This window comes from Didymella exigua (genome assembly GCF_010094145.1).
Source record: "Didymella exigua CBS 183.55 unplaced genomic scaffold M421scaffold_6, whole genome shotgun sequence".
Classification (NCBI taxonomy): Eukaryota; Fungi; Ascomycota; class Dothideomycetes; order Pleosporales; family Didymellaceae; genus Didymella; species Didymella exigua.
In genome coordinates this window covers 147,486-159,318 of record NW_022984780.1, presented here as the reverse complement: position 1 = coordinate 159,318, position 11,833 = coordinate 147,486, and the positions used below count along the sequence as shown (strand labels likewise).

At 45.0% G+C, this 11,833-nt stretch overlaps 3 protein-coding genes across 3 annotated transcripts; 2 read left to right on the top strand and 1 right to left on the bottom strand.

The window, feature by feature from the left end:
- M421DRAFT_339826 (uncharacterized protein) lies at positions 1 to 644 on the top strand (the record flags this gene model as incomplete). The annotated part of the gene is made up of 2 exons (XM_033589457.1): positions 1 to 457; positions 515 to 644. A coding segment is annotated over one exon (234 nt), but the record flags the coding sequence as incomplete, so codon positions are not given.
- Positions 645 to 1,702: 1,058 nt separating this feature from the next.
- M421DRAFT_339805 (uncharacterized protein) lies at positions 1,703 to 2,770 on the top strand. Its single transcript, XM_033589456.1, has 2 exons — positions 1,703 to 2,303; positions 2,353 to 2,770. The coding sequence occupies exons 1-2, from the start codon at positions 1,952 to 1,954 to the stop codon at positions 2,664 to 2,666; spliced, it is 666 nt and encodes a 221-aa protein (XP_033451357.1). The 5' UTR covers positions 1,703 to 1,951; the 3' UTR covers positions 2,667 to 2,770.
- Positions 2,771 to 10,240: 7,470 nt separating this feature from the next.
- M421DRAFT_417760 (uncharacterized protein) lies at positions 10,241 to 10,937 on the bottom strand. Its single transcript, XM_033591581.1, has 2 exons — positions 10,713 to 10,937; positions 10,241 to 10,683 (listed from the first exon to the last, which is right to left on the bottom strand). Exons 1-2 carry the CDS (start codon positions 10,765 to 10,767, stop codon positions 10,316 to 10,318), a joined length of 423 nt encoding a protein of 140 aa, XP_033451356.1. The 5' UTR covers positions 10,768 to 10,937; the 3' UTR covers positions 10,241 to 10,315.
- Positions 10,938 to 11,833: the final 896 nt, after the last annotated feature.

Genomic DNA, 11,833 nt, shown 5'->3' with positions numbered 1-11,833 from the left:
TCGGCGCGTAAACAGCGCAAGAAAAAGCGACTCCAGAAGCAAGGAGTCTTGACAAAGGGAGCTGGAGAGGATATACTCGCTCAGCGTAAGGCTGATCAGCAGGTTGCCCGTGTAGAGCCTCAAAGTGGAGAGCAAGCAGGCCTCAGCCGCCAGGCTCTTGCGCGCTGCAGCAGGTGTAGAGAGACTGGGCATAACGCAAGAACGTGTAAAAAGGACTTTATAGATCCTGCTTGAACTAGTATATTAATATATATATACTGCCTTACAACGTGGTTGAGTTATACGCTTAAAGAGGTGATTAAAGTTGGTGGGGCTGACGACTCGTTTGTATTGACGACTCGCTTGTAAAACACGTTATATACATTCTGGCCTGTGTCATTCACCCAGAGATCGACATCGACGGATTGAAGGCAGCTTGATACAGGGACCTATTTCATCGTTCACCGAAGTTTGTCAAGTATCAAAAGCAGCATTGTTAGCGAAAGGCTTTCAGTGGCCCAGAGAAATACCTGAGCTTACATGTTTGTCTGGTGAAGTATGACATTGGAAGGTGACAGCTTTGCGCATGTCGTTGAAGCCTTTGGTCGTTGGAGCCTGACAGTGGGGAAGAATGTCTTCACAGCGTCAGTAACGAAGTGCAACAATCATCCTCTGTAGGAAGACGACTTTGCACTAAGAGCCGTCGAAAACCTGGAGTCTTGCTTTTCTCCCATCCCTTTCCAGGCCGGGAGACCTTGACCCACATCTGTTTCCGGCATACCTGTCGTCATTTATTCCAGCAAGCGGACAAGATCCGGATTTCGAGTCAGATTCTCAGTCGCGGTCTCAATCATGTGTTGAAATCTGACGATACTTCCACAGTGATCATTTGTGGACAAGGGGCGATGGGCAGACCGTCGCTGGTCTTTGACCCTGTCCGTCAACCTCAGAAGTTATAACGAGGGGGCAGCTGTCGAGTTTGAGGACGTGCAGTTTGAACATTCAGTAGCACTATCGAAACAAGTAGGTATTACGTGCTTTATTTAAATTATACATTTGGCAGTGTAATGCGGAGTGAACGCAGCGTGTATTGTGCGGGTACCTAACCCGCCCCACCACATGAAAAGCCACAGCTAACTTAAGCTTGAAAATGCTTATCGTCATTAGAAGTCTGCAAATACGAAGTGAGAAAGTCAGCCTTGCGGTCTCTAGCTTAACTTTTTGTTTCACCAGTTGCTATCTACCTATGTGGTAGGGTTAGCCGAGGCACAGACTGCAGGGCTCTTCTCCGCTTGCAAACTTCTTTCTCTCGCTCTCCTTGCTTTCACTGGCACTGCTCCACACTATTGTGCACCACTTGCACAACCCTCGTTGCGCATTCACTGTTCGACCGCACAACGCTACTCTGGACGGCGATGAGAAACCTACGAGAGCCTTTTCGCTGATAGCACGTTGCGAATTGTGGAGAGTTTAGCAACAACACGGAAGATTTCAGCCCGAGATGCCTCGAGAGGACAGAGAATAGCGATGCATTATACCAGTATGACTTGTTAAAATGGCATTCAATGCCATGTTACAGATGTTTCGAATATGAACATCACTGCAGGGTTGCAGGGGTCTTCGAAACAAGCACGGCCCTTCGTCTAATCAAAGACGGGAGTCAGAAGGCAAGCTCTGATCAAGAAAAAACAAGCGCTACGGAGGAAGAGGGTCTGAAACGAAGGACTTCGGGCGTTAAAAACGCCGAGATGAAAGGCACAGCGGCATGTCCTGCTTTATACGGTATCTGCAAACAGATGACACGCTGGAACCACTGAAATGAGCAACCACTGTCAATTCTTTCTTTAACTTTAAGTAGTCTATCTCGCTATCCATCAAGAGTTCACCATCCATTCATTTCAGCTTTCTGTACATCTTCCAACAACATTCGCTTTCTTCATTGACCCGGAGTCCTTCATTTAGATTCATCAACATGCCTTCTTTCCGCCAAATCTTCCCTGTACTCGCTGCCGCTGCCTCTATTGAGGCTGCCATGGGCCCATCCTTCAGTACTGGTCCTGTTGGCTCTGGATCTTGGATCCGGGAGTCCACATCAACACTTGTCTTGCCCAAAACTCCTAGCAATAATGCTGGAGATGCCTCCCTCTGGGTTGGCATGGGTACCTCCAATGGCGATCTGATCCAATCGATTGCCGACGCCTTCCAGTCAACGTCGTCATGGTCAATTTTCGCCTACACCCTCCAGAGCACCGGCAGCAACTCTCAGATGCCCGTTCAGACTGATGGCACTAATGCTGTCGCGGCCGAGAAAGTCACTATGCACTGTAAGTAGTTAAATGTCAAAGTGACAAAACACATCTGACATCATTGAAGACAAATTCGACGACGCCACTGGCAACTACACCCAATATGTCTCTATCAACGACAAGCAGGTCGCCACCCTTAGTACCAGCGATGGTCACGCTGCGGGCTGGGGTAGCGCCGTCGAGTGTGCCGAGGACAACTGCGGTACTATGCCCGCTCACAAGTGGATCAACACGGTCATAACCCTCGACACGGCCGACCCCAACTACGACCAGACTATGGGCAAGGGTGAGGGCGTCACCGGCGAGATGTCCACCGACGATGGTGGCATCACCTGGAAGGTCACTGATATCAATATCCCCGAGTACACCTTCGGCCAGTAGATGCTGCATTGGTCGCCGACCGATGGCACAGAAGTGGTCCGCTGTGCAGGATAGCGATAATTTTTTATGGCCTTGAAGGCTGCTCGATCCAATGTATCATACTCGAACCTTTTCGTGTATTGCGATATCCTCTTCTAAACATTGCCAAACTATTCTTAATTTGCAACACTGCATTGACTAGACAGGATCTGATACACGTAGAACACGATGTCAAAATTTCTTCCGAGCCTGTTGTTCGCTACTTTTAGCAATATGCGCAGCCTTGGGCAACGACAGGCTTTACCTACAGCAGTAGGTATGTACCGTGGCCGTGCGGCCGATGAGCCAGTTCAGCCGATGAGCCACCCCAACGAGATATTAGCAATAGAAAAATGAAGCTGTAGAGCCACACTCAAAAGCTATTATCCTGAGAAAAGTTGGTGTATTGCTATACAGAGCCTTGCGCTTCAATTGTGCTATTTATATTTGGCTGGTAACCACAAGTTGCGGCCTCTCGCAGTGATTTTGGGTGGGGAAGACGCAGCTAGCAGTGCAGCGTCAACACGACTTTGAGCAGCCACAACACAACAACACTTTGTTAGATTTTTTGCAGCACTTTGTGAGACTTTTTGCTTACGCTTGTTAAGTGTATTGTGAGATTTTTAAGCAATTAGAGCGTTGTGTTGCTGCTTTTTGAGCGCTTGTTCAGCAGCCAGCACTTCAGCTTGTGCTTTCTTCGCCTTGCAACGCTCCTCAGCAGCACACTGTTGAGCGAACTTTGCCTCCTCTTGCTGCTGCTTTTTGTAAGCTGCTGCTGCCACCTTTGCCTTTCTATTACGAGATTTTTGGAGTTGTAGCTGCGCAGATTTATTGAGTTCTGCAGCTTTGCGCGCGCGGTTGCAGGCAAGCTTCCTAGGACTGTAGAAGACAGCGCCGCTGTGCCAGTTGTTGCTGTCTTGTGTAGTTAGTGTTGTCCGCTGCGTTGGGCGCTTCTTAATGACGTTAAGCTCGTGTTGTAGCTCCTTGTTTCAAGTGCGAAGAAGCTCGTTGTTGACCTGTAGCAAGTGGAGGCTCTGCAACAGCCGCTTGGCTTCAATTCTGGCCTTGTCAGCAACTGCAGCATCAAAAATTTTGCGCAGCTCAGGCCAGCTATCGCCGTCGCCATGCTCTCCAATTTCTGCGTCTTTGTCTTGTTGTGGTGGGTGGTTGTTGAAGCATTTTAGTACAGCGTCTGCATCCATCAGCCACACGCCTGTAGCTTGAAAACTCTTTAATATAAGCTCTAAAGTCATTGTAGCGCTCCACGCTAGCTAAAAGTTACTGTAGAAGTCAGGTTTTGTGATCCTTATAAGGCCTTAGGTTTGTTAGAGGTAGTGGGTAAGCTTCTTAGTGTAGTGCCTTGAAAGTAGCGTAAAGAGGACAACATTAAGCAGCTGCAAACTGTGAGTTAAATAAGGTGGAAAGACTATAAGGAGGATGCGTTTGGCGTCACAATACTCTAGAAATTTAGGCGTGAGGTGGCTGCTGTAGCTGTCAAGGATCAGAAGCTGCTATTGACAGCAAGCTTTAGCTGCTGTATAGCAATTAAACGCCTGCTGAAGCCAGGCAAGCCCTAAGTCATTGTTTAACTATCCTGTTGCTAAGTAGGAGATAAAAATCTAGTATTGTTTAGTAACAAGGTTGTTAACCTAGGTTAATTAAATCCTAGAGGTGCCCTAGTAGATAAGAGTGGGTGGTAATGCCTCTCTAGAAGCGCATACGCAAGCCAGCAGCGTCACCTATTCTCTGTTGCCATCTCTAAGCACTATAGTGCACTCTTTTAACTCCTAAATTGCCTTAGAGACTATCCTTTTAGTGTGACTATTGATACTAACAAAGAAGCCTTTCTTATCCATAACGTAGGTGTAGGGCGATTCGCCCACCAGGGCGAGTCGCCCACTTTTGCCAAGACCCTTGTAACGACTATGCACGAACACGACACGTGGCATAGCGCTCATAGCAGCTAGAGGCAAAGCTAGTTGGCTAGCACTATTATTGTCTATATATATTATACTACGCAACGAATACTTGCTTAAGTATTCTTGTGCTTACCTTTTGGTATAGGCAGAGAAGTCACGTAGTATTGATTTCGAGGGCATGGCGCCTACTCTGTTACAACCCTCCCCCATCAAACCCTATTATGGCCTAAAACACCACAAACTAGCGCTGCACAAGGCAAAACAAGCTGTAATATTACTTAGAGACCTCTCTAATATTATTCTTGCACGTTCGCGCGTTGTGTCCACCCTCTCTGCACTGTCTACAGTGTTGTTAGGATAGTTCACCTCCTTCAGCGCGCACTAGCTTCTTTCCCCTCTTTCTATTACTACGCGCTCTAAACTCCTTTAGAGCAGTTAACCACTAGCCCTCTTTAACTGCAAGGCTTCCCTTAGCTTAAATACGCTTTCTTTTGTGCAATTTACGTTGTGTAGTGGCCTTAGCAGCTGCTTTAAGTTACAGATTTGTTTTTGTGCAAGTGTAAGCTTATGTAACAGGATAGCTCCCCCCTTTGTATATTGCTTAATTGCGCTTAGAACAGAAGTAGGTAAGCTACCCTGCTCCCTCTTATATTTGTCTTAAATTAGAGCTAATTACAACTTAAATTCTAGGGTATTGCTTAGGGTTTGCAACTGCTAGGGCTTGTTATTTGTAGGGAGTAGTAGTGATAGAGTGCGTAGCTTCACATTAAGGGTTAATATAACCCTTTCTAGGTTAAAAGGGACTAATCTAGCCCCTTAGAACCCTCCCTAGATGTTGCTAGGGGTTATAGCTTTCTTGTAAGCTGCTTTAAAGCATAGCAGGAACTCCTACTTTATAATGTAGTTAATCTAGTTATAAATAAGCTTATTAACCTTATCCCTATACGCCTTCTTTAGAGGGCTAAAACAACCCACGTTAAGTGGCTGCAGGAGGTGCGATAAGTGCGCAGGCATATATAGAGCTATAATCTTGTGATCCTTGCAGTATTGCTGGAATTCTGTAGAGTTGTGGCTCTTATAACTATTAACAATTAGTATAACGTGAGTGCATAGCGAGTGCGCCGGATAAGCGAGCGCGCCACCCCAACAAGCTATTAGGCCTTCTACACGCAATTGCTCAACACCACAACGTTATACTATAGGCAACAGTATATATTCTTAATTGCTAACATCTACTACATCTTTTTTACACATACGCAAGTTGTGCCCTGTCTTACTACAGCACTTGCAGTGCCTTTTGCCCTGCTTGCCTGCACCTATTTAGGCCCTACTCTTACGCGTTTCCCTCTCTACCTGCGCCCTAATATTACATTAGGCTATTAAATCCTCTACCTATTCCTTTAAAAGGTCTCTACCCTTCTAGATCTACTTTCTTTTGCGTGATTTACGCTTAGAAGCAGCCTTGTTTAACGCTTTAAGCTGCAGCACTTAGGCTGCTAATAACATCTGCCTATGCAGTAGCATTACAGTGCCTCTCTGCAGCTAATTAACAATCTCTACTATTAGAGTTAGTAACAATCCTTAGTGCTTTTAAATATAATTGCGAAGCAGCATTAATTAAGACTCTATCTTATTAGTGTTAGTAGGTGTCTTAGGGTTCTATTAGGTCCCCCCTAGTAGAGGTAGTGTTAGCGTCTAAAGCTTAATATTAAGCTTTAATAGCACTACTAATAGATTATTAGGCACTAAGCTAGTTGCCTTAAAGCTTAATGTGATATTTGCCTTTAAGAACACCTTCTTAAAAACCTTTGTAAATATTGTAATAAAGGCCTTCTTATTAATTTAGCTAATATAGTCTGTTGCCAAGACTCTAATCTCTTTGCTATACTCCTGCTTTAAGGGGGCAAAACAGCCCACATTAAGCGGCTGCAGGATGTGCGATAAGTGTGGGGGCATACATAGGGTAATTATCTTGTTCTCCTTGCAAAGATTCTAGAAGGCAAGCAACTTGTGGCTTTCGTGGCTGTTGATTATTAGCAGCACATAGCTACCCACCCTCTAGCCCTTAATCTGCTTAATAAAGTGCCTTAACTAGGCTACACTAATATTATTTGTAGTCTAGCTATTATTGCTAACCCTAATGCGCTATTGTAGCCTTAAATTAGGGTACTAGGACGCGTTATAGTTCTTTGCTTTAAAGATAAGGTAGGGCACAATTGCCTAGCCTATTGCGTTAATTGCAGCAATAAAAGTCACCTACTTACAGTCCCCCTATTACAACCTAATAGGCTTAGTACATCTTTCTAATACAGTGACTACTTTAACATAGTTTCTAATACCTATAGTAAAGCTAGTCTTGTTAAAGTTGTAGGTATCTTTATCTAGGATACTGTACTTAGCCTTAACATTATGTACAAGGTTAAACTAAGGCCTAATAACCTCTAGATTACTACACAAGACTCTCTAGCAATCCCTCTATTAAGTTATATGCAATTTAAGTCTAGGTTTATGTTTAACAAAGTTTAAAGCCTATTATAGGCTAATAGGCTTTGCGCCGCGTGCAGCACGCAGTTAATTAGCTATATCTTCAACACAATAAAGCATTAGGGCAAATCCTTAGGAATCTAGCTTCCTAATATACTACACAAGCGTCCTCTCTTCTGTCTTTTACAGGTTTGCTAATTTAGGGTAGGTATTACGTGTTAACTGTGTCCTAGCGTGTTAACAGTTAATTAACCTTTAGGATACATTATAGATAATAGCTGTGTGTTACACACTTAATTTTTACAGCTCTTTAATTACTTAAAGGGTAAGCTTAATCCTCTCCTCTTTTAAAAGTAGTTTGAAATTAGGTTGTTAAGATATTGAGGTTTGAGGTGGTAGAGCCCCAATGGCTTGTTGTGTAACGACGCAGGCAAGAAGAGAGATATCCGGAATAGGTGTGAATCCGCTACGAGGCATATAGGAGTGCTGGGATGATAAGAACACCAGGATATATTCTCTACACCTATAGGTCTTGTACAAAAGGATACAGAAAAACTACTCTACAATGCTACAGTTCCTTGCTCCTTATATATAAGGGTTTAGTGGCAGTTTAGTGTAAGCTTATGCTATGTAACAAGGGCCATAGTCATAAGTCACTAGAACTGTATCCTAGTAGTATTAGGTTACTATTTGTAGAGCGTTGTTACACTACCCCCCTCCTTGTAGACAGATAGTCCTATATCTGTGACTTAGGTTTGAAACAGAACGTATGCAGAGGTGGCAAGTAAAAAAGAATTAGCAGTAGGTAACATAAACCTACTTTTACTTTGTGTTGTTATATATTCTATTATTATGGCAACACAACTAAGTATACTAACAGAGAGGTTCTTCTAGTTTCTGTTTTATCTTAAGTAAACAGAACACCTCTGCGTACGTATATTAGACTGACTTAGCTATACGTCTAACCTTTAACAAGTTGTAACACATCATGCTAATCCCTGTACCACCTAGGGCGCTTCTAGAGGCTTACAGAGTTATCTATATTTGTTTAGTCTAGGCTACTGCTTGCAGCTAATTTGTTAACTTCAAGTTTTTGTTAATAAGCTCTAAGAAGTGTGTGTACTGCACTTTTTAAAACAAGAAGTGTGTTCTAGTACAAATCTAATACTAGCCATTGCCTAGTTATATATTAACAGATTCTAGCTTCCTACTTATGTGGAAAGCGAATTCTCTGTCTTTTGGCAGGCCCTTAGACAGTACGAGGTCGCGCTCGGCAGCGACGTGATTCATGACCGTCACATCACGGAGGCTAGGGTCCGGGCTGCCGCCTTCGCGCTGGCGAGCTGTGTGCAGGTAGCGACTGCCCAGCTCAAGAGCGTGTTGGTGGTGGACGTGCTACTAGCGGACTACTATCGGGTAGTGGAGGAGAATCAGGTCCTTCAGGTTCAGATGGCTGATCTGGCGGCGGCTGTTAAGAAGGTGGCAGGAGCTTAGGTAGAGCTAACAAAGGCTTTGCAGGGCCTTATGGAAGGAGGGAGTTAAGGTAGAAAAAGACAATAAGGTGGACAGGGCAGTTGTCTAAGTAGTAGAAGGGGGAATAGATATAATAGTAGTTTAGGAGGAGCAGTTAGGGCAGAGTTAGACAGCAAGCTGTCTGACGTGCCTTATAAATTTTTAGGTAACAAGATAGACCTGCTGTAAGGCCTAAGGTAGGTTCTAAAATTAGCTAGTTTGTACCTGTAGATAGTGTATTATAACAAACTGTGTTTATTCTCCCTTACTTTGTTATCCTTTAGATGTGACATGTCTTCTAATCCTTTCTCCCACACGTTAATCTATTTTTCTAAGCCTCTTAGAGGTCCTAGCTAATTTAGGTATTGTTTGTGGAACGCTCTTAACTTGTGGGGGGCGCCCATAAAGTTGGAGGCGTTATACTAAGTAGGGTCCTAATTGTGGCCTACCTACTTAACCTAATACTTCAGGGTTGCGCGATAGAGCTTGCTGGCTAGGATTTCTTCCACTTCCCACTCTTCAACGCCTTAGATAGGGATACCTAAGGGTTTTAGCACTTCTTATCCTAGGAGTAGGTCCTAGGGGTCTTTGCACAATATATTTAGGGTAAATATATTATAGATGTAAGATCCCTTAGGTAAGTTAAGTTAGTATAAATATCCTACCTATTCTAGTACTTAAAATAGACCTTCCTACAGGTTAGATAGCTTTCTGCTAGGGCGTGGGTTTAACAGGTTCTTAGTGCTTAGATAGACTATATTACTAACCTTCTAATTAACTAGTTAATAATGCTTATTAACTGCAGTCTGTATTTAGAGTTAAGCCTGTTCTATATTCTTCTTAGCTGTGGCCTAGGCGTTATGTATGCGAGTGGCTAGGGCTAAGGCATCCTTACAGTTTATAGCTTCTAGTCCTTTTCCTTTTACTAGTTAGTTGTTCTAGAACTAGCTCTGCTTTAGTTTAGAACTAAAAAGGACCTAATACAGGGCTATACTAATTGTTAAGTAGGGTAGAGTTATTTAGGCTTAGTTAATTATAGGCAGTAGATTGCTCTAGTTATCCTAGTAGTAGGATATAAACAGGCGCAATCTCTAGTTAATATACTTGTTTATAATTTTAGTTTAACTATCTGTTTCCTTGTAATAGGTAGTTAACAGTTTAACCTTCACACTAATAATATTATAGAAGGCAGACTAGAAAGTAGATATAAATTGTAGACCATAGTCTAATATAATAGATTCTAGGGTGTAGCTAAATTAGTACACCTATTAGATAAATAGGTTAGCTATACCTTAGGTGTTTATATTCTTGTAATATAGTATTATAATTGCTTATTTAGACAGGCAGTTAATAATTACTATAATCTAGTTATAACTAGCTTTATCTAGTAGAAAATCCTTAAAGTCTATATAAAGATATTACATAGGTTAGTCTAGGATAGGTAAAGAGTAGAGGTAACCTTAGAGTTAGGTCTGCTTTAGATGTCCTCTTTAGCATAGAATGTAGTTACAAATATAATATTAATAAGAAGTTTCTATACCTTTCTAGTAATATTTCTTAGATAATAACTAATAAGTCTTCTTTACACTTAGATGCGCAGATAATACTTAGTTGTAGACCTCCTAGATTAACTATGTATAGCGTGCTGCTGGCGGTGGGCTTTCGCGACAGACAGTGGCATGTTGTAAGTGAAGGAAGTCTTTCGCAGAGCTGCGCTCAGCCCGGTGGCTCATGGGTGGCGAGCTGGTAAACGTGGATGGGACGGCGCCGGCATCGCGCAGACTGCGTTCTTGGCGGCTTGCGAGAGATGGAGGTGCCAAATACGATGAGAGAGACGAGGTTTACTCGGAGTGGCCCGTGCAGACGATCGAGCCTGGGGCGGGAAGAGGAGGAGACGGTGACGCGCCATGGTCGGAGCGAAGGGAGCAGCTGCGTATGCTCTGGCGACGGGCGACAGTGGCCAAAGAGCGGTAGAGACAGCAGCGGCGAAGGCGGAGGCTGTATGGGATCGTCTTCTCGGGTGCGGCGAGGATGCGACGTCGGGCGAGGGCGACTACGCGGTGGGATGCTTGGTACCCAACTCGCTCGCTGCACTGTAGGCGCTGGAGAAGACCACGAGCGGGAGCCTGTGCAGAGCACCGCCGCCCCCTGACGACTGCAAGGGCCATATTTGTTAACGAGCCTGCTCTTCACCTTCTTGTCGACGCTGTGTCAGACTGTTAGTCTTGGTGAACGCCAGGACCCACCAACACTGGTGTACACATTTGCGTTGTCGCACGCCGCAGCCGCGTGCTCGCTGCTCTCCCCAGACACAGCTTCTGTCCCGCCCTTGGACACAATGGGTGGCCGCACGAGTACTACACACAGCTGCGTTGATAGAAGACGCAGCAGCGCAGAGGCGCGCAGACAGCGATTGTCCATGCATCTCCCGCGACTATCGAGCTCGAGCCCGCCTACTCGTCCAGCCCGCTCGTCCAGCCCGCTCGAGACGCTCCCGACGCCTGCGCTCGCGAATTGCGAGACGACGCCTACATGGCTCTTGATCTGTAAGCGAAAGCGCTCTCCGACGAACAAACAAAGCTGCCGACACAGCCAGAGACGCGACCTAGAGAGCATACGAGACCGGCCAGTCAACATACGCTCTTCCTACCTCGGCAGACTGTTCGCCCGCACGCCAGGATCTGGTTAAAGGATCAGTCATCACGTAACACACAGTGAGAGCCAGTTCAAGCAAGCAGACGCAAACAAAGAGAGAAGGTGACTGAGCGACGACCTGACAAGAAGCGACCAAGCGACAACCTGACAAGAAGCGACCAAGCGACAACCCCGACAAGAAGCAACGCGTCACTTGCTACCTGGAGGCTGATGCCTCCTCTAAGCTGCAGTGATCGCTGTTTAGTGTTGAGTAGATATAGAAGGACCTAGTCCGCAGCATCTTGGTGGCGGATGCCTGGATTGGTGAGGAACCTGGCAAGCCTTGATGTGGCGAACGCAATGTCAGCTTGTGTGGTGACCGCAGCGAACAGCAGTGATCCAATTTTGCGTTGATACTTGTTAATTTCTGCTAGCGCTGCTAGTCCGCTCCTTAGCTGTAGTTTAGTTGTTGCTATTAGAGTGTTATGTTGTATAGTTGTGTCCTTACATCGGGAAAAGTTTTTCGAAATCCGGCCTAGACCGGCCGTTGCTGACAGTCGTGGCATGGTCGTGCAACGGCCGTTCAACGGCCCCAACGGC

Bases quoted from the DNA above. Each gene is read 5' to 3' on its own strand.
- M421DRAFT_339805 (XM_033589456.1), top strand. From the start codon at position 1,952: ATGCCTTCTTTCCGCCAAATCTTCCCTGTACTCGCTGCCGCTGCCTCT. The intron at 2,304-2,352 runs GTAAGTAGTTAA...ACATCATTGAAG, and splicing joins CGAGAAAGTCACTATGCACT to ACAAATTCGACGACGCCACT.
- M421DRAFT_417760 (XM_033591581.1), bottom strand. From the start codon at position 10,767: ATGGCCCTTGCAGTCGTCAGGGGGCGGCGGTGCTCTGCACAGGCTCCC. The intron at 10,684-10,712 runs GTCTTCTCCAGC...CAGTGCAGCGAG, and splicing joins TGCACAGGCTCCCGCTCGTG to CGAGTTGGGTACCAAGCATC.